Source organism: Epinephelus moara, chromosome 3 (assembly GCF_006386435.1).
Source record: "Epinephelus moara isolate mb chromosome 3, YSFRI_EMoa_1.0, whole genome shotgun sequence".
NCBI lineage: Eukaryota > Metazoa > Chordata > Actinopteri > Perciformes > Serranidae > Epinephelus > Epinephelus moara.
The window spans coordinates 28160792-28187868 of record NC_065508.1 but is presented as its reverse complement, the minus strand read 5'-3'; the positions used below and the strand labels follow the sequence as shown (position 1 = coordinate 28187868).

Genomic DNA, 27077 nt, shown 5'->3' with positions numbered 1-27077 from the left:
TATAGCCTATTTACCTGAAATCCTGAGAGCAGAGCTGATCTTCTTCCAGGCGCTGTTTATAAGTGTGTAGGCCTATCGTCAGTGGGACAGATGTAAAGCTCTGGGTAGCCCTGCACTAACATGATCAACTTCTCTGTATTTATCAGACTGAATATTTCCAAAGAAGAGAAAGATATTTGTCGGCTGTGATTGGTTTGTAACATGACTACCGTCTGACTGCTGAGCTTGGCCTCTTCCTGTGTCTGTCCTTTCAAATAAAGTTCCCATGTGGTCCAGTCATATAGGTTTTGATTTATTTTGACAAGGTGCAGCTCCTAATAGAGTTTCGTGTTTGTTTGTTTTTTTCTGCGACCAATGAAATCTTGCCAGCTAATGACCTCTCTGGTCGAGTCGTAAGTGCTTGCTTGCGTTTCTTGAAGACGTTTCGCCTCTCATCCAAGAAGTTTCTTCAGTTCTAAATGACTGTGTGCGTGTGAACCCTTGCAGAGTCGCAGGGGTGACATGTGAGCTCTTAGTTTCAGAGTCATTAAGGTCACAATGTGAGTCGTTTGCCCACCTGGCCACCATGTGAGTCGTTAGGGTCAGGTGGGACCAGGGGTGAATGGGTGTGAAGTCGTCTGGGGAGGGATCCCAAGACTGCATTGTAGGTAGGTGATAAGTGGTGTTGTAAGCCACCCCTCTCTGGTCGAGTAACGTTTGGTTATCTATGAGGGGGCAGCCTTAGTGATTTTGCTACTTTTGTTTACTTCTGTTGTGCTTTGTGTGATTATAATGGTTCCCCTTAAAACTGGTGGAGACGTGAGCTGGTTCATTAGATAACACCAAGGTTCCAGGAACCATGAATGGAACAAGTTCAAGAACCTGAGCTAACTTGGTGGGAAAGGGGTAAAAGTGAAGCCACTGCTCCTGAGCCAGCTGAGATGGGTCGGCCATCAAATCAGAATGCCTTTTGGAGACTGCCTTTTGTCTGTATTCTGAGAACGTCCAACTAGAAGGAGACCTGGATGCAGACCTAGAACACACTGACCTGGCAATACCTCAGATCAACCCAGAAGGAGCCGGGGTCGAATTGGGATACGACTGGCGAGAAGCACATCTGGACTATTATCATTAGTTTGCCGTCACTACAAACAGATCATTATATTTTAGCCCTGTAATAACACAGGTATTTAATGTTCACTGCATCAACATCCTGTAAAGATTGCCGGTGATACATGAGACTGATTTTATGTTAATGTCCAGCTTTTAGCGAGTGGCTAACCACGATTCTCTTATTGTAAATGCATCCTAATTTGCACACAGGCTAATGTATGTGGTAGAATGTTCAAATAAATTGCTGGACAGATGGTAAGCATCAGATGCTAGCAAACACAAATACACCTATTGTTCTCAGTGGCTGCAGACAAACTAGTTGAGGGGAGTGGTGCATTAGAATAGTGTGTTGCGGCTAAGAGCTCAGGTCAGTTTTATCACATTCAGATGTATCTCAAATTACAGTTATAGGATCAAAACTGCTTTAAGAAAGCTTTATGTGGCTTCTGATTGTTCTCTAAGCGACATCCGTAAGATACACTGTTCAGTATGTGTTTGACAGGTAAAATACGTGCAGAGAAAAGTTTAAATTCTGCCTCATGCAGCACCTCAAACATACACAGACAAAGGTAACACACAAGGTAACGCCCATGGCAGGTGGTGGTGGGGTGAGGTAACCAGGTAGCCGGTTAGGCGTGGTGTAAGGTTCCCTTCTGTGGTCTCAGCTCATTCTTTCATGGGCAGATGGCAAGGCCACGTCTGGAGCCACTCATGCTTTATTCATCATCAGCACACAGCAAGCTGGGCTACCAGACAGTGCTTGTCTTTTGTCTGGAGTCTCTTTATCCATCTAGACTGACTCACCTATTCTAGGATGGCCTCTCTAACTACACAGCACTGTGCCGCTGGTCAATATTTGAAAGCTTCATTCATTACTTATGTACAGGACATCAGCCCTGGCTCGCCTCACGCTGCCTTTTCTTTGCCATGTTGAAGTTGTGGCAGAAAAGGCATCTGCCTTTGTCGTGCCAATATCTGTTAAAGGGTCAATCTTAAATTTAATCCACCTAAATTTAATATTGGATTGAAGCATGCTTAGTGCAAAGTAAATCAGAGCGATCAGCCTCTCACCCTCAGCCAGAGCTACAGCATGTACCCTTTGCCTGATCATTTCAGGAACTAGATACTAATTAATGTGAAATAAATAAATAAACAGTAGATTGATTACACAGGAAGGTTAAGGTAAGGAGGTGATAGCGTGGTTGCCTGGTAAGGATAAAAAGATGCAGTAAGCTTTTTTTTTTTTTATCAGTGGCATTCAATAAAAAAAGGCAGTGTGGTGGCCTCACATTTTGCAACCTGCAAAAGCTTTCAGTGTGATCGGGGCCTAAGGGCTCATCTATGCTCAGCATCAGATGCAGAGACGGACAGAGGTTTCTGTCCGTATTCTGTTCATTTTGTCCGTACTTCTGCAAGCTAACGGATACGGACAAAACAAAGCAGTACCACCAGAGATTGTGGAGGCAGTGTAGCATAGTCAAGCAAGATACAACTGTAGGAATTTAAATGATGGCAGAACGGAACGAATCCGTAGTATAGTGAAAAGAATTCTCCATCCACATGTTGGGATGTATTTAATGGCCTCACAGTGCACCACTGTCTACAACGCTGCCTCAGTTTAAAGGTACATAATTACAACCTCTTCCATTGTCTTTTGGCTGTGTCTATGCCATCTTAAAGGGCGCATGGAATTATGAGGGCAGAAACCGACGTATCTATTTTCATACATAAAGGGAGTATAAATGAGCCTTAAGAAGTGCGGCCTTGTTTTGCCTGTGGCTGTAGGACAGATGTGAAGCCTCCACGATGAACAAGTCTCTTGTTGTTGGTTGTTTGTGTCAGAGTTGTTGTGTGTTCATACATCATGGAGCCAACTGTTTACATTTCACTACATGGATTCTATGTATGTGACAAATAAAGCCTGAACTGAACTGAGCCTGAACTTTATTGGAGTTGTCAGGGGATCTTTCTCAACTTATAAAGTTGGGAAATATCACACAGCCACGTCAAGTTTACAAGGCATTTGGATTTTAGTGGTTACCAGTGAGGGGTAAATGTGTCACCTGTATTGGGCCAATAACAAAGCCACTGCAGAAGATCTTATCCCTGTATAAACCAGCAAAACACTGTTGGCTCTTCTTTGCAGCCTGGGTATGTTACAAATCAAATCAATCATATGGATGTACAGTTTGTACCATTAACCTGGCACATTATTGGCTGGCTATCCACCATGTGTTGAAGTGAAACATTAGAGCTCATTCTGTAAACTGGGGGTGTCATGAAAGTTGCCCTAGCTTTAGCCTTAATCAACACAAGTAGTGTCTACACATTGACTGTTTCAGGAAAACGTCTTGGTGATAACTGACCAACCACCCAGCTGTGAAGCAAGATGCCTTCATTTTAACAGAGGATCAGGTTCAGCCTTGCTTTCAGGTCCTCTGAAGTCACCACCTCTGTGAGATGTATAGGAGCTTCCCTCCCTTAAATTGAGTCACAGACGTAGACTGTTGGTAGAGATGAAATGAGTCAAACAATTTTCATCCTGGCTTACTTGGGGTGTTACAGTACACAGAAGTCATGATACGGTTCAGGAGTCATTGTTTGGTGTGAATTTGGTATTTGGGTTCGTCCTTCACCTTCTCAAAATGATCCCACACTTTGGATTTCCTGCCCGACATGTTATTAACTAGCCTGTGGAATAACCGCAGGTACCAGCCCTGGAAATTAACCCTTTCAAATTTAATTCCCACATGGTCCAGTCATATAGGTCTTGATTTATTTTGACAAGACACAGCTCCTAATAGAGTTTCATGTTTATTTGTTTTCTTTCTGCGACTAAGTGACCAATGAAATCTTGTCGACTAATGACCTTTCTGGTTCACTAACATTTGGTCAACTATTAGGGGGCAGCCTCGATAGTTAGACACCCTGCTGGCAACCCAAAGGCAGGTCATCTAGCTGCGCTGTTTCATTTGTGCTCACCATCGTGTGACTGACTCTCACACCAATTAGCTTATTGTGCTAAACGCAGCACATGTTGCTAACAGCGTAGTACTTAAAGCCTCCAGGCAGAACTCGTGCTCTTAAACTTTGGTTCCACATAACATGCATCATTCTACATAGCGTGTATTCTCCATGCAGCTTTGTGCACTGTACCGTGACGGTTGGGCACAAATACAAACCAATACAGCAGTTATGGCGTACACAAGTCTAGTTTTTCTGTGCTGTCACACTACTACCTGTTTTGTGCCAAATTAGATCAGAAGTTGTTTTTGCAGTTTTTATTAAAGACACCAGTAACAGCATGCAACACCAGGAGAGGCAAGCAAAGCCATTTCGGCCTTAGCTTTGTTTCAGTAACCTCTCTCAGGTTCACCAAGCATCAAAAGTGCTGCTGTCGACTGATAATAACAGAAGAGAGGCCAGAGAGTCCAATCCTGTCCAAGCCTTCCTGTTACATCCTCTCTCAACACACTGTATAGAATATTATATAAGACTATTTAAGGAATCTGCACCTTCAGTCCAAGTCTGTCAGAATCAGCCTAGTGAAACACACGTGTTTAAAACCTGATATGTCTTTTGAAGCCTCTCTTAGCATATTTCCACTGAGACTGTTCCAGAAATTGTCCTTGAATGTCAGCTGTGTTTTTTCCCCCATGCTTATGTTTGTTTGCTCACTGCTTGTGCGCTCTGTTTGTCTGTTCCTCAGTTCTTCAGAAGGGACCAGGGGGATTTCTTCATCGGCTGCTTGTTTCTAACAGAGCTCAGCACACCCTTCGTCTCCCTGGGGAAGATACTTATTCAGGTGAGACAGAGCGTTCACATGTGCAGTCACCAGACAGAAACAGGCAAGTCATACACCTGTCATGTACAGTATGCTGTCGCTCTTATGGAAAACTCTCAGAGCAGAAGGTTTTAATGTGGAGAGTAAACACTATTATAAGATTGGCCACCATTACTTTGTTTACTACAATAAAAGCCAAGATGGGCAATCATTTGTAGATAAGCAGCAACCCGCCACAACACATGCACAAGCTGAAATGGTATTCATGAGGGCCGACATCAAGGTGACATCATTTTATTAGCTGGAGGCAAAACATGACTATCCACCACAGGGCTGTAGGCTACACAGGAGTCTTAAAATGGTGTCTTGTTGTGTTATTGGGAGCCAGAATAGAAGGAGTCATGGCTCAAAACTATGGTTAAATGTGATAAGAGGAAAGGACTGGACGGAGGCCATCATCAAAAATGCTCACATGTGCAGCGCACACTTCATATCAGGTTAGAGAAAAGGTATTTCCTGTTGTAGGGATGAATAACGTTATGTGTATTAAGGGTTATCATGTCCACCTCATCAGAAACTGGGGAGGGATTAAGAGGAATATTGGATTTCTCTGGAACGCTAACTTTTTAGCACATTAGCTAACGTTAGCTTCCATAGCAAAACAAACTGGAGGAAACCGTTCAAGTGTCGTCCTCCTTTGTAAGATTGGCTTCTAGTGACATCATCCATCCACTGAGTGAGAGCATACGGGTCGGCCAGTCTGGTCCGGTTGGTCAGGTTTTACTTATTCAAGTAACACTGGCGGTCCCGGAGAGTGAGTGACTTGACATCGTGCGTTCATGAATTCAGTCTGGCGCTCTACACTAAAATGAGAGCCCGGTTGGTCAAAGAAACAGAGCGTTATATTTCTACATGAATTAACAAACAGTAAAGTTAATCACACGTTCAGTGCGCTCAGCGCTCGGCGCTCTGCTGCTCCGTCTCCACAGACAGAGTGTCCAGAATGCGCTCTGCTACTCTGAGAGTGCGGTGCTCTGGATAACTGAACGGTACATTCAGACAGAGTGTTCGCTCTTGCACTCAGAATGAGTATTTCTGAATGCCACACTTGTATCATCTTCCTCCACTGTCTAAAACAAGCCAACAGGACTTGCTAGCTCGTGCAAGCTAATGTCAAAAAATGGTTTTGCCTCCAGCTAAGCCCCGCCCACCAAAAACATCATACTGTTTACCAACAGTAAAAGAAGCCCTTCCAAAAACACAAGTAAAAGTGTTAAGATAAAGAGCTAACAGTGTTTGTGTGCTCTTAACATAATCTGCAAACCCTCTCTCGTCCGGCTAACTAGCTTTCTATCTAGAGTAGAAACCAAGCATTACTTCCAAGGCCAGTGATCATATCATTAACTACATTAGATTGTGGGGAGAATTGCTAAACAACCCTGTTCCCAGTCAGCACTCCCACTGTGCAGAATTTCCCCACTCTGTACAAGCCAGTCTTGAATGCTACTCTATCAAAGTTTGGTATAACATTAGAGGCTCTGTCCTGTTGCATTTGGGAAAGTTCACACTCCAGAAATCACAGCATAGAGCTATTTCTCCTTTAACGTCATGAGTGAAACATACAGTTCAAAAACAGGTGCAAAAACACATAAATCAGAGTGTGTGAGCTACGCAGCCAAACAGGGTTATTCCAGAGCCATAAAGAGTGCATCAGGGATGATGGTATTTTGTAGGCTGATGCAGAAGTTAGCTTCACCCTGGTTCCCTTGACAAAAAGCCTACAGGATTTTTTTCCCATTAGAGTTTGGATTATTTCAGAAAATAAGCTCTGTAACAAACAAAAGTTTGTTCCTCGCATGTTTTGTTCAGCAAGATAATCTTCACAAATGAACACCACTTTTGTGATTTTTGAAGCCTAAATGCAATCACCAGAAGTAACAAGCTAACGTCAGACTATAAACGAACTACATCACGGTGGCATGACTCAACATTGCCACCACATAGGTTCTCTGAAGTGTTCAGTGTTATGATGTTCTGTAGTATCATTTAGTCACTTGTTAGTAACCGTCTTTTTAAAGACACCTAAAAGCATCAAAATTCACACTACATTTACATGGTTTTCGTTTTAAAACGATTCAACTGGGAACAATCAGTTCCCAGAGACACTCATGGAGCTCACGTTGGCTTAATTACTAACTACAGCAGATAAAATCTACTTGCGAAAGTTGTTTTTTTCAGTTGACAAACACCGGCAGTCGCTGAAAATTGAGAGGCTGCTTTTGTCTTCCTCTGTCTGAACTCAAAGAACAATTGTTTTAAGGATTAGTACGAATTTTAAGTGTCAAAACTGCCACCAGTCAGCACTGTAGACTGCACGTGTCGTCCAAGGTGTGTGATGCTTGCTTTCCATACATGCAGAAAACGTGTATCACACTGAGTCCACTGTTTATGTTGTTGCAATGGAAATGGAAACTTGCTCTGGAAAATCAAACACTTATAATGCCCTATAAGGAAGAACTTGTGCTAAATGTACCTTGGTCAAAAAGATCTTAAATAAAGGATATATGCAGAGTTCATCTATAATTTCATGAGTACAATAAGTGCTGCCTTTAATTTATCAGCCATTTCAGTGCTACTACGACTTCTGCTACAAATGTCTTGAATTAATGAGCTGAACCATTTACATATAACTTATCTGAAAAAGTCCATTAGGGTTTCAAATGATGCTTTCATGTTATAAAATGTAACACCTCAACTTTGCAATTAGATTTTGTTAAACACAAAAAAGCCTGTCAGAGATACTGTTGTTTGTAACGTCAGGTTTAGTTAAAGTCATAGTGCATTTCTTAAAAAAACATGTTATTTATTATTTTTTTTATCATTTATTTTATATATTTCACACTTAAATGTAATTTATGTGAGATGAACTGAAGCCAGGTAGCATCCATGTTATGACTCACTGCTTGGGCAAAAGAAAGTCATTCATCCTTTTTCTCTTCCTGCTCAGGTCACGTTCAGTGTCTTGCATCATCAAAAACCAGAGTATCTGTGTTTCATTTGGGATGTAGCTTGTCACTGTGCCATCAATAATTCAGGTACACGGCTCACCCAAAAAACAACAAAAAAAGAAACCATCAGTCAGTAGCATTCAGCTCAGAGGCCCTGGCCTTGTTCACTCTTCCTGCCCCTTAACCCGTTAACAGCAGTTAATGCCCTCATTAGTTCCACCCATAATACAGTGGCCGTTACATCCTGCTCTTTGGCAAGCACATGTGGGCTGTACAGTTAGAGGCTGCGTGTTTTAGCAAAGCTGTAATCTAAGAATAGAAGAGCCTTATTGTGGAGCCCAGTGAAATCAGTGGACCGTGGGCTTTCAGGTCTTTGCTGACATCTGGTGTCAGCAGAGAAAAAGAGCAAAGCAAAGCTCCACTGCTCGTCTCTGTCTTAAAAAAAACAAACCGCTGCCCTCCTTTGGCCTGGATCAGCACTAAAGGAGCAGTGTTGATTCCTAATGATCACTGATGTGCAGACCAGGAGTTACCACAGACTTTAACTTCAAAAATAAGAGGTAGATCTTAAAATCATATAATTTTTTTGTGTTTGATGTGACTTTGTTAAGAATGAAGAGGTAGCAACAACACTTGAAACCCAGGAATTTAGAGCTCACTAAAATCTTGCTCCTTTGAAGAAAGTAAGTGGGGTTTTCACTGTATTCTTTATACAAAAAATGCTTTTAACAAAAAGTTGATAGAAAATATAATTGGGAAAGAATTACTGCCTCAAGCAAAGAAGTTCAAGTATCTTGGGGTCTTGTTCATGAGTGAGGGTAGAATGGAGCGTGAGATGGATCTGCAGTTTGCTGGACCGTCGTGGTGAAGAGGGAGCTGGGCCAGAAGGCAAAGCTTTCGATTTACTGGTCCATCTATGTCCCAACCCTCACCTATGGTCATGAGCTCTGGGTAGTGACCGAAAGAATGAGATTGCAGATACAGGCAGCCGAAATGAGTTTCCTCCGTGGGGTGGCTGGGCTCAGCCTTAGAGATAGGGGGAGGAGCTCAGACATCCAGAGGGAGCTCGGAGTAGAGCTGCTGCTTCTTTGAGTCGAAAAGGGTCACTTGAGGTGGTTCGGGCATCTGATCAGGATCCTCCTAGGCACCTCCAGGTAGTCCCACTGGTAGGAGGCCCCGGGGCAGACCCAGAACACGCTGGAGGGATTATACATCTCGTCTGGCCTGGGAATGCCTTGGGGTCCCCCAGGAGGAGCTGGAAAGTGTCGCCAAGGAGAGTAATGTCTGGGTGCTTTGCTCAGCCTGCATCCCTGCGACCCAACCCCAGATAAGCGGGTGAAAAAAGATGAATAGAAAGAATAACGAATAAACAAATGAAATAATTATTACACTATTTTATGATATCATCAGGCTGTGCTTTCTATCAGCTTTGCAAATGACCATGCACTTAACGTTTAGCATGTTAGCGTCTCAACGTTACCATACTAATATGCTAAAAGTTATGTGCATGTCAACAGTAAACATGCTAATGTTAAAGTCCTGTCATACCAGAAGGTGGCACCCCGAAACGAATCTGTAGCCCTTTACAAATCTTTGTCCTCTCAAAGATCAGTATCAGCAGCGCTTATTTGCACGCCAAAGTTGACTTAAGTTCTAACCCACTGCTGTCACCAGCACTTTGAGTATGACTTTGTATGTTGTGTTACCATGAATCTCAAAGTGCAGCTTTAGTTATTAGTGTTGGAGTGGGAATTTTGACCCAGATTCACTGTATTCACAAGTCACAACATCACTAGTATTCATCCTCTGGGGACCATGAAAATCTGTACGCAGTTTCTGGATGCCTGAAATTTGAAGTTTGTTTACAAACACTTGCGTTCCATTCATAATGGACTTGCAACCCACTTTTGGACCACAAAATAATATTGTATCGTGACCCAGATATCGTGACAATGTCGTATCAGGGTACCTCTGGTGATTTTCACCCTGAGGAAACATTTTATATTTTTCATTTCACTGAGTATTTTTAAGTGCTTCCTTAAAATGTTCTCACCTTCCATGTCCTCTTTCCATCCCCCCCTCTTTGTTTGTGTCTCCTCCACCAGCTCAGCCTCCAGGACTGCTGGCTGCACAAGGCCAATGGCGGTATGGTACTGCTCACCTTCTTTATGTGCCGCATCGCCCTCTTCCCCTACATGTACTGGATGTACGGCCGCCACTACGGCATCCCGCTCTACAGCGTGCCCTTCCACCTGCCGCTGTCTACCAACTTGGGCAACTCGTGCATCCTGGCACCGCAGGTCTACTGGTTCGTCCTTCTTTGCCGAAAGGGCTACCGTCTTTACCGACGTAGCCGTATGCCGGACTTGTCTCCTACGGCTGCTGTCACTGACAATTCTAAGGAGGATTGATACCCAGTTCACGATTGCTCGCTCAAGCCGCACACTCAGCTACTAACGCAACTACTTCTGCAAAGGCACTAGTTTGACTTAACACATTTCAAACCCCACCATTGTACTGTAGTACACCAGGACTGCCTGCTCTTGTCCCACAACTCCTGGGCATTTTCCGCACACTCTGAATCCTCTGTTACAAAATCTGCTGCCTGTGTGGACCTATCCACCGACCCGGCTCTACTACTGAAGTTTGATGATTTGGGGTTTTTATTTCTTTTTGGATTTTGGCTCTTGCCTGGATCTTGTTGAAGTGCTACATTGCGTCTGTCAACATTTACAACACTGAAGAAAGGTCATGTTTGCTTCACTGAGAGTAAAATGTGGAGCAAAAGCACCGGAAACTGAAGAAGAGCTTCCATGGAAAGACTTTATCTTATCTCTTACTCCTACTGTGTTTACAGCCTCTGCTGATTCGGAAGGTCTGTTACAGTGTTTGTGTGAGCGGCTGTTACGACAGGATTTATTTATTTTAATGATTTTACTGTAACGTGTCAGATAGTTGCGTTTCCTCTCCCATCCATTCACTAATCTCACTGACGAGAAGGATTAGTAATAGTGGTGGGCGGGATGCAAATTCAGGCAGTATTAGCAGGAATAGTTTTGAAGAATACAAGTCACCTCATTCACATTTGAGAGCTAAAAACAGCTACATTTGTTAAAACCCCGTCAATGTGACTTCTCACTCTTGTTCATTTAGTTTATAGTCTCCCATACAGCATGTTATCACGGCATCAGTCTGCAAATCTGCAGCAACAATCCCATTCTCCTCACCGTAACATCCAGAGCACTTTTACAGCCCGGGCTCATTTGTTTTCCAGAAGCCATCCCCTTCAACGGGGTGCTAGCTCTGTATGCATGGTGCACCCCCAAGGATTTAATGCTGCACTCATGCTCTTGGGAATACTTTTACTTCCTTTTCAAGAAAGCTTTCAGGAATTCAGTTGGGCAATATCCGCCAGTGTCGGAGTTGGAGAATGGTGGCACCAACAAGGGATTACCTCAGTTGTGGAAACTATTCTTCATTTTCACAAGACGGATTTTCATGATATGCACGGCACAAAACAAGCCCATGCTGGATTTTTCTCAAAATCTTAGGCTGATGCTACAAAATTCAAGCAAGACCTCAAATATATCACAATGAAAAACATACAGACAGGGCTAAGATATGACCCTCTGTTACATAATATCTAGGGATGTCCCAATCCTGTCTCAAAGATCTGGATCAGGGTCTATCAAGGCATTTTTAACTGATCTGGATCTGCTTTATTGAGCGATATAGAGTCCCATCCAATCCTTTGTTTTACATCAGCTGTCACACAGATGTTTTTACTCATGAAACTTTCATGCACAGTGATGCAACAAGTGCAGCTGTGTCAACTCTCCAACTCTCCCCTGTCTGTTCTCCTCCACTCTGCTGGGCTTCCATGTGTAAGAGCAGGAGCAGTGGCTGAGCCCCGCCCGCTGCAAAACACCACAGGTCATAAAAGAAAACGCCATATGAGACTGTTAAGTTACTTACTGAAGTTATGTACAATCCTGTATTTATATTTGTGCGCAATAGCCTCTGTAACATGTGTTATCACTCTTATTGTGACATAAATGTTTGTTTTTATTTACTGATATCAAATAACAATTGACAACAAACGATTACTCGTGAAATATTTATCATCAAAATGATTGAAGAATTCATTTTAAAAATTTTGAAATTACATAAAAGCACCAATAACGTGATTTTTTAAAAAATTTAATTAAATTGAATTACATTTTTAGGTAGTGTGCCTCTTTATTAGGAAATGGGTGCGCACAACATACTAGTACAGTCAATTTAAAATTCATTCATAACTTTTGTATAGGCCCAGTTGAATTGCAATAATAAGGTGCGATCATAAAATCCCACGACACACCAGTGTGCCACAGAACACCATTTGTGTGAAAGTCTCTATGCTTTGCTTTCAACTATGACGCACGGTGTTTCACCACCCTGCACGGGGAGAGACAGACAGCGGTGCAGAACCGACGACATCCACTCTCACAACGCCACTGCGAGTGCACCAAAAGCCCCTCGTGGAAAAGCCAATGAGAGTAATATATCAGTGTAGCCTAATCAGTTTTTTCTTAACGCATTGCAGAGCTATCTGATTGTCATGCATGGGCTATACATTGGATTGAGTTTCATACCTTTAAAGCACTTGCAGCTGTATTATCTAGGCCAGGGGTAGGCAACCTGCAGCTCAGACACACCCAAAACACACATTAAACACACATTAAACATGGCTTAATAGATAAAATTTGAAACACAAATTGACTTCACTATAACAGCATTCACAGACAAAGCACTTGTCTTTTGCTGGACACATTTTATCCGGTAATACAACATGCTAATGTTTTTAGCACAAGCCTATGGTGATTTACATTGTATAAATTAGCCTAGCAGCTAGCGGACTTTTCCTCTCATCATATAAAACCAGGGACAACAGCAGCATTTAACAAAAGTAACATTACAAAATTAAACTCCATTACAACTCACAAGGTTCACTGACAAAACAACTGTCTTATACTAAACACGTTTTCTTAGCAAATATAACATGCTAACGTTATTAGTACAAGCCTATGGCATTTTACATTGTAAAAATTAGCCTAGCAACAAGCAGAGATTTCCTCTGCTCATATGAAGCCAGGATAAATCACACACAATCCTCTGCTCATATGAAGCCAGGATAAATCACACACAAGATTTAAAATACTATTTTTGTGGAGGCTTTATTGTCTTCACAATTTATTGTTTCTTATCTGTGAAACTAAAGTAAATATAAGCTTTGTTTCAACTGAGGGAAATGGTTTCAGCTTACAAAAACAGACAGGAGGTCTGGGTTGCTGCTATGTGTAGTTACATCTCTGGGGAGGTGCATGTCAGGCTATGGCGAAGGGTGCGGTGTAGGCTCTACGTTGATGCTGAGCCGACACAGAAATATATATTCCGGCTTCGCTGGGCTAGCTGTCTATTCCAAATCCTAAAAGTGAGAAGTCTCAAAAGAAAATAGAGAATTTAGTAGTGTGTGGACAAATTCGTTTGCTTTTATTGAATGCAAAATTTAAGTACCAATAATCAAAAATAGCCCACTGCAGAGGAGCCACCTTGTGCTAAAAACATATTAATGAATGCTCTTTTAGATCTGTAAATAACGTGGATAGGCAAAATTTGACTTAAAAGGCTGTATCACCTTTATTATGAGGCTAAAATATGGCCAATAATGGCTCTTTTGATGGTAAAGGTTGCCAACCTCTGATCTAGGTAAACAGAAGTTTTGGATCGGAAATCGGTATCGGCAGATCCTCGATATTAAACGACTTGGATTGGGGCAAAAAACTTGATCGGGACATCCCTAATAATATCATTGGACTAATTTACACCGAAGTGCAAGGTTTATCATTTCTGTTAGGTCTATATCATTTTGCATATGTGAGGGTTAGTTAGATTTCTTGCTACTGAGAGATTCATCTTATGAATCCACCATCTTTGTTTAGATAACACTGGAGCATTTGTAGCTGCCATAAAAACACTACAGTGCTGATGTAGGGCAACTTGGGACGACAGTCTTTGAGGGTCACTTATGGTCAATTATCGAGGCTGTTGGAGGATTTGTTTCCTCCCGTGAAACGTCAGTCAGATCTGCTCTTCAGACCTCAGAGAAAAAGGGGTGATGGGGACGTGGTGATGCCTAATGTGGGACGAACTCAGGGGAACTCAAGGTCAGAGCAATAAGGTGAGCGCTGGCTCACCGGGGCAAACTTACACAGTGGGTTGAAGTTTGTGAAAGATATAAGGAGAGATTATTCCTGAAATGGATCTATAACATCCAGTATGTGTTTAGTTTCCCCGAGGCTCCACAGATTTATATGCACTTGTGTATCAGCTGTTGCATTGAGCACTTCACACAGGGCTTGTATATACGTAATGTTTTCAGAGCTCTTGTTTTAGTTTCATCACAAACCTATATCTCGACATAATTACACCTGAAAGGACCATTTTTTCTTTTGTTCTTGTTGGATTCACAGTTGCATAAAGACATTTATCTTAAAGGCTTTTATGAGAGTTAATCAATGCTTCACTTTGATCTTGAGAATATTATTTCTTCATATCAAAGAGTAAATAGAAGATATTATTTTCTTAAGAATGCAGCAGGGTTAGTGTCACACACAATCTTGTCCCTGAGGTTAATTTAACATTTTAATATTCTTGGTCATTCAAGCTTTATAGTGAACTAACTGATTTGAGTGTGCGTTTATGGCCTTTTTGTATGTCCTGCAAATTCAATCTATGCAAAAACGAGACTGCGGTGCATGCATACAACACTAATGTCAAGTCATATCGGATTGATCCACGCCTCAGTGTGTTATTATTTTGGGACCACACAATTTATTTCTACTGTGCATTTCTACTGCGACTCCACATTACAAATCAAGGTTGCATTTCAGTCGGAAGTTGAAAATTCTTTGCTTGATTCTTTTAGACTGAACTCAGTAGAGTTTTGATTCATTTAGGTTCATGTAGTGCTGAGAATTTTTTTTTTATCAGCAACAGTTTTTGTAGTGCACACCAAGAAGTTTACAACTGCAGCTCAGTTGACAAACCGAACCGAGTTTACGTGTTAGAATACCGACTTGAAAGGGCTGTCACTTTTTCAGAAAATCAAGTTTGAACACAGCTAATATGAAAATTAGAATTTACTTGGCTAACAAGCTACAAGTTTTGTTAATAATGATGTAACGTGACTGTAAAACAGCAAACTGCTTTACCTTGATCTAAATTTTTATAGCTCTGGTTTCCAATCCAAAATGTTTACACACTGTTTCAGATGGTTTTGTGTCATGATCGCTAGATTCTTCTACTTTGTGTTAAAGCGAGCCCACGTAACTATTGCTATGAATCAAAGGTGGGATCAAAGTGAATGCTGCAACCCTAGCGCGGTGTATTTAACAGGGTTGGCAGTTTAGCGTGCCGAGATGCCACCCAAAGGTTGAAAATTATGGCTACTACAGGTCACTCTCAACATTATGGGTGCTGAATGATGTATCCTGGTATCGCTATCATTTTAAGGGAGCCAGTATTGGTACTGGTATTATAAGTTTTTAAATGATACCCAGCCCTAAGGCATGTTGGACTGACTGTTTATGAATTTGGGATTCTGATAAATCTTTACAAAACAAATGTTGACATGTTTTTCCTCATTTTTCATTAAAAGTGGCAGCCCCGTGCCGGTGTGTCTGCTGTTGCATTGTGGGTTCTGTAGTGCTGTACCCTGTGTGTGTGGGATCTTATCATCCTGCACTGCACCACGGCAGACACATTGGTATCCACGTCTGGTGGGTGGAAACAGCAGTGTGGGGGGGAAAGGTGATGAGTCTTCCTGTTGACAGACAGACAGCCTGTTTGCTGACGAGCAGGATGAGGATGAGGGAGTAAGGAGAGCTGAGCTGCTGAATGATGGGCTTGTTTGTCTCAGTTTGGCTGGAGCCCAGCAGAGTGCAGGCCTCTTTTGTCTGCTGCTGACCAGGCCACTCTTACTGGAAACATCCCAGGTTCTTTTTGCAGCCGAACTCTTGAATTTACTGTCCGGTTCACCCCTGTCCTCTTAAACCCACTTGTCTCCAGATATGTAGTGGTGTAAGTAAAATGGTGGTGACCTCTCTGACCTCTAGCCATCAAGAAAGACATTTGATTTACATTCATAACATGCTTTGTTTGTCCATTTTACTCGTTAATAATTTATCCCACTTCCACTGCAGTCAAAAGGAATGGTTGTCACTTCAGTCAGCCATTTTTATTTTTGTATTTAAGATTAAAACCTGCAGGTCATACCCTTTTGAATTATCAAATAGTGTCACCCACTTCCTCCCCCCTCCCATCATGCTCTGCTCCATCTTTCCCCTTTAACTCATCCCAGCCTCTTGGCCGATGTGCTCTGCAGTGATACAAAGTTGCTGAGAGCTTCAGCAGAGCAGAGCGAGCCCTCCTCCCTCCTCTCTGCTGCCATCTGTCGTCAGGATTATCTGCTTGTCCACTCAGCAGTTTACAGGCAGGACCAGTTGGGATTAGTCAGCCTGTGCAGGCATTTCCTGTCCAAACTGTGCATGTCTCATACGTAGTCTGCCGCCTTCGGATGCATGAATCTCTGCTGTCATGCCACCATGACCTCACCCTCCACGAGATACACTGAAAAGACAGACATATGGTGTCGATATAATTATATTATTTAAAGAGTTATGCTGATTAGATTCATGGCTGGTGTTTGGAATGATTTAAATCTGATTTTGATACTAGAAAAGCCATTGATGCAGAATTTATACCATCATGACACAAAACTATTTGAGGTGGAGCAGCAGCTCCCCATCACCCTGAAGTCAAGCCTGTTGTTACAGTTTGTGCTTTGCAGAAAAATCCCCCTTTTGACTTTTGTGAGCATCATTTTTTTGATTTTCAGAATGTCACGTTTCCCCAGGACTCTGATATTGACAGGTCCATTTGACAGTTACACTGACTGTCAGGTTTGACAGACAGTTGTTAAAGTATCTGTCAAATTTAACAGAGTGTTGTGGGAACTGTTAGATGGACCAATGGAGGAGATGAAATTTTGGATTCACTAAGATTTTAACAGCAGTCCTTAAGCTTAGCTTTAAAATCATTTAATAAATATAGAAGATATAACATTCCACAGTTCAGTACTTTAAGTATTTTCCTACATTTCATGATCAAAAGTTCCCTTTTTGTTTTGTTTGCTCTTTATCAAAGTAGTTTATTCTTTCTTTTCGTTTTGTGTCCCTCTGGTAATTAAGACAGGAAAATGATATATTTGTAAGTGACTGTGTCCAAAACACAAATGTAATTTCTAGGGCTGCCCCCAACTAAGAATTTTCCTTGTTGACCAATAGTCGTCATTTAGGACCATTAGTCGATGAGTCGCCAACATGTTTATGGCATTAATTGAATTATTAAATTACATATTTTGGGCGGGGCAACACAATGGTTTGAGTTGAAGGCTTGAGAAAGAATAGTATCAGTAACATTGTTAACACTGTGCTACATTACAGAGAAATACAAAAGCGTACTAATGAACCTTCATTAATATAGGCCTATATTTTATCTACAAGTGCACGTCACACACTGAGCGAGCCGCCTGTTAATGACGCTGTGGGCTAATGGGTATGTAGCTGACTCCTGTCTGACTGCTGAGCGTGGACACTTCCTGTGTCTGTCCTTTCAAATTAAATTCCCCCATGGTGCAGTCATATAGGTTTTGATTTATTCTTACAAAGCACAGTTTCTAATCAAATTTGACGCTCCTAATGAAGTTTTCTGCGACTAAGCGACCAGTGAAATCAGTGAAAGGTCTGGTCGACCATTAGGGGGCAGCCCTAGTAATTTCTACACTTACAAAAGAATACCCAAACCAACTAATGACACTGACCTGCCAATACCTGATTTTTAATAATAAAAACAATATCCAATTGATTGGTCCGATCTGAAGTTTGCCCAAAACTTGCCAGACTGACTTGACTGCATAGTTCTTGTAACTTTTATAGCCAAGGGAAGACAAGCCACATTATTTCCATCTCTAGGAATCTGGATCACTGCCACACGAACAGCATCTGATCCTGAATCTGTGAATCCCTCAGTAAGAATTAAGAAAGGTTCGAGGCATGCAGACTACACATATCTATAATCTCTTGTCACTTGATAGACTCTTATTATCGGAAGTCTTAAGTTCATCCTCTTCGCTCAGGGTTTGATGAAGCTGTTAACGTGTGTGTGTGTATAGAGGTTTATTGTAAGATGATGAAACTGTGAGACTGATTCTGAAGATGATCACATCTGGAAACGGTATGCTGTTTCTTTTCTGTATGATATTTTAAAAGTTTTTTTCTGAATAGATTTTTTTCTTGTATTTATGGCATAACATGGCTTGTGATATGTCAACTTCTTAGGGTTGGTAAACCAAAGACTGTCAGGCACTGCAGTTACAGCGACTGTAGTGATATGAAGATAGATCCATTTGCTTCTCAGTATTTTAGACATGCCTGTAGATAGTTTGTCTTAATAGTTAAACACTTTTCACTTAAGAACATAACTACCTTCCAGTCTCACGTCTTTCTTTGGGGCCCAGGGAGTGACCAACTTGTTGGGTTTGTGATGGATGTTTTCTCTGAGGATTTGGTGGCGACTCACCAGCTGTTCAAGTTGATTCTCCAATTACACGCACCCTATTCATACAGTACATTTAAAGGTGTTGGGCGCAGACATTTTACACAATGACTGTATTGGTTGTGAAACTACATAATGATGATACTGAAAATCTTTCACATTACACAGTAAACAAATATTCATGTTAAACACTGATATGCTTTGTTTTCCTTGTGCTCACACGCAATGATAGAGTGGGAACATGGACACCATAATTAACGCATGTAGGGGAGACTGGGGGCAGTTGGAACATTTTTACTCAAAAATCTCTAGCTATTTGGATAGAGATTTTACGTAGGTAACTTGTGTCTGTGTTCTACTTGTTGACAGTGATCAGTTGTTTTTTCAAGCAATGTTAGAGATTTATACTTGTGCGTCAGCTCTTTGCAGAGCCTACGCCGTAGCCTACGTACGTGGCCTACGTCATGAGCATTTATACTGGTGTGGTGGTGTGTCTTAAGTGCTGTTGAATGCAGTTGATTCAAAACACAGATTAAACATGGCTTAATAGCAACAATTTCAATTACAAGTATATAAGTCGGCTTCATTATAACTCACAGACAAAGCACTTGTCTTTTCCTGGACACATTTCCCCCACAAATACAACATGCTAATGTTTTTAGCACAGGCCTATGGCATTTTACATTGTATAAATTAGCCTAGCAGCTAGCAGACTTTTCCTCTACTCATATGAAGCCAGGGACAACAGCAACATTTAACAAAGGTCACGTTACAAAATTCGACTCCATTTCAACTCACATGGTTCACCGACAAAACAACTGTCTTATACTAAACATGTTTTCCAAACAAATACAACATGCTAACGTTATTAGCACAAGCCTGTGGTATTTTGCATTGTATTCATTAGCCTAGCGATGAGCGGAGATTTCCTCTGCTCATATGAAGCCAGGATAAATCACACACAAGACTTAAAATGCTATTTTGTGGAGGCTTTGTCTTCACAATTTATTGTTTATTATCTGTGAAACTAAAGTAAATAAAAGCTTTGTTTCCACTGAGGGAAATGGTTTCAGCTCACAAAAACAGACAGGAGGTCTGTGTCATCGTGACATGTATGACAAAATGACCCGAGTAGTGTCTGAAATTATAGTGTGCAAGGAGTAGTGAATGAGTGAATGATTTTTGACACAACCTATATACAGGAGTTTCATGGTTATATTTTATGTCTGATTAGTGCAATTCAAGATGTTACAGTTTCCCCTTGTTACAATTGCTCCTGGTCTCCCATATGCAGCAACAGCACATCATGCTAACACTATTTAGCATTTGCCTACACTATGAGCGCAACAGTCGGCCTCTTGCTAACACTTTAGCACACAGTACTGAGTGCTAAATGCTAATCTTTTTAATGCTAGCAAGAACCATGCTGAAACTTTAGCATCATGTTTATGTTGAATGGTCGTAGAGTTCATGCTAACTCTTTGTCTTACATTGTTGAGCCATACCAAGCTGAAGCTAACACTTTATGTTGAGTCATCTTACACTATTAAGTTATAGTATGCTTGATGCTAACACTTAAGTGCAACAGTCGGCCTCTTGCTAATAGTATTTTGAATGAGAGTACACTTCATGCTAACACTTTAGCACACAGTACTGAGTGCTAAATGCTTATCTTTTTAATGCTAGCAAGAACCATGCTAACACTTAATATATGAAGAACAGCAGTTGAATTTAAGCCAACACCTTATCACACACTTTGTTAAGTGATAGCAGCCTCCATGCTAATACATTAGCATAAGTCTACACTAAATTTGAAAAATATAGAATGCTTAAACCCTGTCAAACGTGGGTTATGAATGGGCAGGATTTCTTTATGGTTTGGAGTTGTTGCCAACAATGCTGAAATGTATACAACACTACTTTTATCACATTTTATTTCTGTTTTTATTTCGTCCATAACTACGAAAGAGCTCCATAACATTTAAGGCTAAACTAATGACGTGTATCTTTTAGCACAACTGCCATGGCAAATTTTGGTGTCTGTGTTCCCATCATTTAAGTCAACATGCTAATGCTAATTCCGTTATCATTTTACATCCAGGGTGATACAAAAATAACAAACAAAATATTAGCAGTATGAAGTTTGGAGTTTCGGCAGATTGTTTAGATGTATATGGGAATGATGACGGGGCTCCCTTCCCAGAGAGTAACTTTCACATCATCGTATGCTGGGATCAGACTACACAATATCGGCCCAATAATAACCTCGGTAACAAAGATGAATCTGTTGCTCTGTTGCTTTTTAGTTTGTCATAGCATCTGGGATAGGGCTGCCCCTGACTAGTCGACCAGTAGTCGCCATTTAGCGCCATTAGTCGACTAGTCGCCTGCATGTTTACGGCATTAATTTAATTATTAAATGATATATTTTGGTGGTTTGAGTAGAAGGTGTGAGAAAGAATAGTATCAGTAACATTGTTAACACTGTGCTACATTACAGAGAAATACAAAAGCGTACTAATGAACCTTCATTAATATAGGTCTATATTTTATCTACAAGTGCACGTCACACACTGAGCGAGCCGCCTGTTAATGACGCTGTGGGCTAATGGGCATGTAGCTACTTCCATGTTTCAGATGATACGTCATGTTTGTAGTCGACCAATGAAGATGAGTTTACATATCACCTTGGGTTCGTCCTTCACCTTCTCAAAATGATCCCACACTTTGGATTTCCTGCCCGACATGTTATTAACTAGCCTGTGGAATAACCGCAGGTACCAGCCCTGGAAATTAACCTGACTCCTGTCTGACTGCTGAGCGTGGGCACTTCCTGTGTCTGTCCTTTCAAATTAAAGTCACACATGGTCCACTCATATAGGTTTTGATATATTTTGATCAGGTGCAGCTCCGAATAGAGTTTCTTTTTTTTTTTTTTTTTTTTTTTTTTTTGTGCACCTAAGCAACCAATGAAATCTTGCCGACTAAAGACCTTTCTGGTCGACTAACGTTTGGTCAACTATTAGGGGGCAGCTCTAATCTGGGATGCGTCACTATGCATGGCCAAAAAATATATATTTTATTTGCCATGTCTCAACTAGTTTGACAACATTTACAACCATGATGGTGACCCATAGAAGCACAGATTGCTCCTCCATGCACAACTGTAAAGATGAATACGTGAATTAATTTCATATGAAAATTTTGTGATGGTGCTGTCAGGTGCAACAGTGAAGCCAGTCCCTGGTACCTCTTTTTCCATCATGCATCGTGTTCACAGTTTATAGCAACCATCTCAAAATGCAGAAATATTGTGTTGTCTGATCCCAGCATTAATAGGTATTACCAGTAAAACATGTAATTGTTTGTAGGGGTTGTCGTGACCCAACTGGTGGTCTTTAAACACGTCGCAACAACATTCAGTTGTTCGGTCTCCTCTGATATGACGTGAATGCGGCATTAGACTGATGACCTGCACAAAAATTGACTGAGACGTTTCATTGTACAGATTTTGGATGAGCTTGGATATTAAACACTGCAAAAAAAACAAAAAGTGTTGCTGGGACTGATTTTGAGCTGCGGACAGTGAACCAAATTTAGTCTCCAGTGCCTTGTGAAAAATCTATTTGTGATACCCACAAAAGTCAGTGTAAAAGAGCTAAGATGGCAGGTGGTGTTTACAGGTTGTGGCTGTATTTATCATGTTTATCGTCATCAAACGACTTTACTGCAATCATCCAGAAAGATCTCTTTGTTTATTTAAAAAAAAAAAAATCATATCCAAATTTTACCAATTGAACCTATTTTAAATTGCTAGAATGAGAGTAATTGTCCTGTGATTCTGTTGACGTAAAGGCCTTTATACTAATATTTTTTAGTGTTTCATATTTTGTAGCATTGAATCTATATTTTCAAATTATCAAACAAATCCTATAATGTTTTTTTTTTTTTTTTAATGGACATGCATCATTTGAGGTTGAACCCTTTTAAATCATAGATATATTGTCAATTTGTTTGCTGTGTCTCTTGTTTTAGACCTTTTAATCTGTCAGTTTTGGTGGATGTGTATGTTTTGGAGATTTGGATTTGAATCTTGACCTGCTGTCCATTATCACTCACTGCTGCGCCATCGGGCGTGTAACTGATTTAAATGCAGCACCTTCACAACCTTTAACACTTCCTGCCCCACATTATTTTTGATAGCGTTCTAATTTTTCATATATATATATCAGATTTGATGCATCTGTCTCTTTTTTTTTGTAGCGTGACCTTTTCTTGAGGAGATTTCTGAAATTTGAAAAAGAGACTGGACTGTTTTACGAGATAGTTTAAAACTATTGATGTGAGAGGAGTTATGTACTGTAGCTGCAACTTGTGAATTCAGAGCACCCCTTTAAAATTCAATAAATTTGATTTGATAGACTGTTTTGAACAAGTGTCGGTTTTGTTTTCCTTGTGTTGTTACCTGTGTCCCTGCACACCATCAGCATCCATTAAAAGATACTTTTTATTTTTTATTGTAAAGCCCCTGAAAACTTGCTTCAAATGTTCAGTATTTCTTTATCCCATTCAATATTCTCGTTGCACTTTTATTCACCCCGACACTGTGTGGTCATGTTAGCCCATTTTCATGTTGGCAGAGGGAGTCATTTGTTTTGTTTTACTCCAATAAGTAGCATGTCACTTATACATTTTATTCATAGATTTCAATAACAACTAGATACCAGATCCCAAGATGGCGCCTGTTCATTCCAGTGGAGTTGCTCACCTGGTGCATACGCCCATTGAATTATGCACAGTAGTGTTTCTACCGATGGCCCCACCCGTGAGTTCTCGTTTGACTCATAGACTTTAAGTTGCGATGAGAGCATGCATTTTCAAATCGCTTTTTGTGGCTTGAGCAAAGTTTACAAATATAAATCCTCCAAGGCTCAAAAATTCACAATAAAAAGATTCATAGTTGACCTTGTCTGCAGTTCAAGATATCCTGTCAACAACAGTTTTACTGACGTCTCTTTTATAATGGTGGTCTATGGGGGAAATACTTTTTGCCGCTGCAATACCACAAGTCACCACTGGGGAAAATTGGCATCAAGCCTGAGCAGCTTTCCTGGGGCCCTGACTTCTTTTGACACAGAGGCTGCATAAGAGCTGCTAGAAACTGTAAACTAAAGTTCTAGTGTGTAGGATTTAGTGGCATCTAGTGGTGAAGTTGCAGATTGCAACCAACTGAAACTTCTCCCTTGTGCCAAGCATGTAGGAGAACTACGAAGGACCCCATCTAGAGCTAGTGTTTGTCCTTGCTTGGCTACTGTAGAAACAATATGGCGGACTTTAAGGGTTCCCGGAATACCTTTGAAAAGTCCTTGAATTTTGCTGTGTGTAATTAAAATGTTACAGTTATCTTTCAGGGATAAACTTCCATGTAATGCAACATAACAGCAAATATATTTTCTGTAGCTGACAACTTTATGCAGTTCTAATTAGGGGTGGGTGATATGGCCCTAAAATAATATCACAATATTTAGAATTTAAAAATGTAAATTGTCCCCTGGGATCTATATATATATAAATCAACAGGTGAGTTACTTCTTTTAGTAAAATCCTAAATGATTGAGTTGTTTTTTTCCCACCTGGACCTTTATGCTCTGCCATTTCTCCTCTAATCATCACGCTGTAACCTGTGACAGGCTGTTATGATACCACAACTATCACACATTCACATATATGGAGTTGAGAGTCACGTAGGTTTACATTACCAAAGGTTTATGACAAAATCACTTGACGACACCGACTCCTGTGTGCGCACAGCAAGAGAGGAGAGGGAGAGACGCTGTGCTGCTGCCAGAGGAGACACTGAATGAGTTCCCTCTGAGCGGTAAGTCACTAAAAGAGTCTGAGAAGTCCGGGGCTGTTCATAAAACATTCAGGACACCACAGTTTATTCCACCCTACTGAAGCTGCTCCTCTTTTTGGAACCACCGTGGAGTCGGTATTAATTTCACTTTCAGCCATGCTTCTTGTTGCCGTAGGTAACAGTATGACGTCAATATGTCAATGAGACGAAATATTGCAAGTATCACAATATGAATTTTTCATATATTATTATCATGAATGAGGTGATATGGTACACCCCTAGTTCTAATATGCATTGATGTGTAATATTTTGTTTATTATAATACATGTTTTTACATTTTCTTGCTTTATGTACCAACTGGCTGCATTATGTTTGAATAGAGTTTGAAATTGATTTGTTTGAAAAATGCCAGATAAGTGGGGCAAGAAAGAAAATAATGACTTTAGATCCTTGAAAAGTCATGGAAAAGTTTTAAGGTGACTTATACACTAATGAAAACATAGTTATGAATATTATATTCCATTTCTCATATCCCCTAAATCCTGCACACTGGACCTTTAAAGCGGTTATATTTTAATATCAGATGGCAGTGTGAAAACAATGTGAAACTTACAGAGCAGGAAGCCACTGTCATAACCTCTGTGTGCTGTAAATAAAAAATATCTACATTTTCTTCTCACATGCTTTGCATTGCCTCTTTTTTTATCTAGTGTGTACACTGTCTGTGCCTTGTCATGGTGCCTTCAGTGCTTCTTTCAGCTGTAATGTGAAGTTATGGCCACCGAGAGGCGCTGCTGGCTCAAGCTGAGGCTGAGCTGCTCAGCTGCTGGAGTGCATGTCATCCTGCCTCTCTGATAAATCAGACACTCTCATACCAGGTATAAATAGAAGAACAATGTTCAAATCTGTAGGTAGAATAAACCACACCATGATTTTTCAAATCACATTTCTGTAAGTGTAACATTTAAATAGCAGCCTAGAAATGATTACCATAGCTTTCTTATTTGAAGTTATGTATGATTGTATATGTCAAACCAATCACCAGAATGAAGGTTGGCTTTGTACATTTCTGCAAACGACAGATAAGTTACAGTTGTACGTTATTATGTTGCAGATACGTTGAAACTTTTCTTTATGTTTGCATGTTTGCATGGGTGGCAAAATCCCGGCTGGAAACACAGCCTTGTCTTGGGTAAAAAATAACCACTTTTCATGGAACTATCCCAGCAAAAAATGCAGTGATGGCTCTGTAAAAAACAATTGCTTATGTGGAACTATTCTGGCAGTAAATATACAGCAGTGACTCAGTAGAAAATTACCACTTTTTGTGACATTATCCCTGCTTGAAACACAGTGACGGGTCGCTAAAAAACACCCACATTTTAGTGACTAAAAAGCTGCTGGAAACGCAGAGATGACTGACTCGTACAGCGATCTGCACCTTGACAAACGTGGATTTAGACTTCTGGCATTAACGTAAACTCTTCTTTATCAGCTTCTAACACAAGATACAGTATAAATATCCCTCTTTTACAAGTGGCCGATGATGATTGCGTAAAGTTTAAGGTCCTCTTTTGTATTTACTGTATGTATGTTACTAATTTATACATTCATTCCTTTTTTTATAGATCTGCATGCAACATAAAAAGAAACCAAAAGAAAGGAGTGTGTCATTGTGGGAAAATACCTATTTTTAGGTATTTGGTTGCACGGTAACTAAGAGGTCAACACTGCAACGTATAGCAAAATGGAGAAAAACCAGGAAGCTGAAGACATGTTGCAATTGAAAGAGAAAAAGTGCTGCAAATAAATTAAGGGACACATTTGCCGATTTGTCAATACATATATAAAGAAATGCATATTTTAATATTCTGACTCCCTGGTTCTCATATTACAGGGGTTATTGCTAGCGTTAGGTTTTTGCTAATTACTCACATATTCATTAGTTTTCTTCAAATATGACATGTTATCAGAGTGATGGAAATCTTTTCTTCATTTGCTTAATATTAGGTTTTAAGTAATGGCAAAGAACACCGTAAATCTAAGGGATTTTCAGTTGATATAAGCTTAAATATATCAGTGTTACTTATTTTGCAAAAGAAAGCAATCAGGATCATTCATGGGGACAGTCTTACAGTTAAAACTCTTAAAATTTAAAGATCTTGTGGAATTACAGACAGCGCAATGATATTTAAAGCAAAAAACAATTGACTGCCAGGAAATATTCAAAAATTATTAATTGAAAGCCAAGGGGGTTATAACTTAAATGGAAAATTAAATTTCAAGACTCTGTCTGTGCGTACGACAAGAAAAAGTTTTTGTATTTCTATCTGTGGAGAGAAACTATGGAACCGTTTGAAGGTGGAGCTCAAGAAAATTATAAAAAAGAATTATAACCTTTATGTGTTTTAATCTAGAAACTGGAGGGAATTTTTAGAGTAAATGAAATGTTTTTTCTCCCTTGTTATCTGAGTCCCTTTCAGAATAAAATTGGTGATAAAACATCTTGAAATTGACCCCCAGGAATCGGCTGTCACGCTGTCTAATACTGCAGTTTTACCAGCAGCGACAGACAAAAACATTTGAAAAATCCAGGCCCCTCCCTCCCATTCGATCTTTTCCCGCCCCCTTTCTGTCCCAAAATACAGAGTCTAACCTGTTGCTCCCAAGCTTAGGAGAC

At 40.5% G+C, this 27077-nt stretch overlaps 1 protein-coding gene across 1 annotated transcript in view; it reads left to right on the top strand.

The window, feature by feature from the left end:
* Window positions 1-13028, top strand: part of tlcd3a (TLC domain containing 3A) — a 41207-nt gene extending 28179 nt beyond the window's left edge. Inside the window, exons 4-5 of the mRNA XM_050037213.1 lie at window positions 4802-4897; window positions 9990-13028. Coding sequence (XP_049893170.1) covers window positions 4802-4897; window positions 9990-10295 — 402 coding nt within the window. The 3' untranslated portion in view covers window positions 10296-13028. The remainder of the gene's footprint in view (window positions 1-4801; window positions 4898-9989) is intronic.
* The last annotated feature ends 14049 nt before the right edge of the window (window positions 13029-27077 follow it).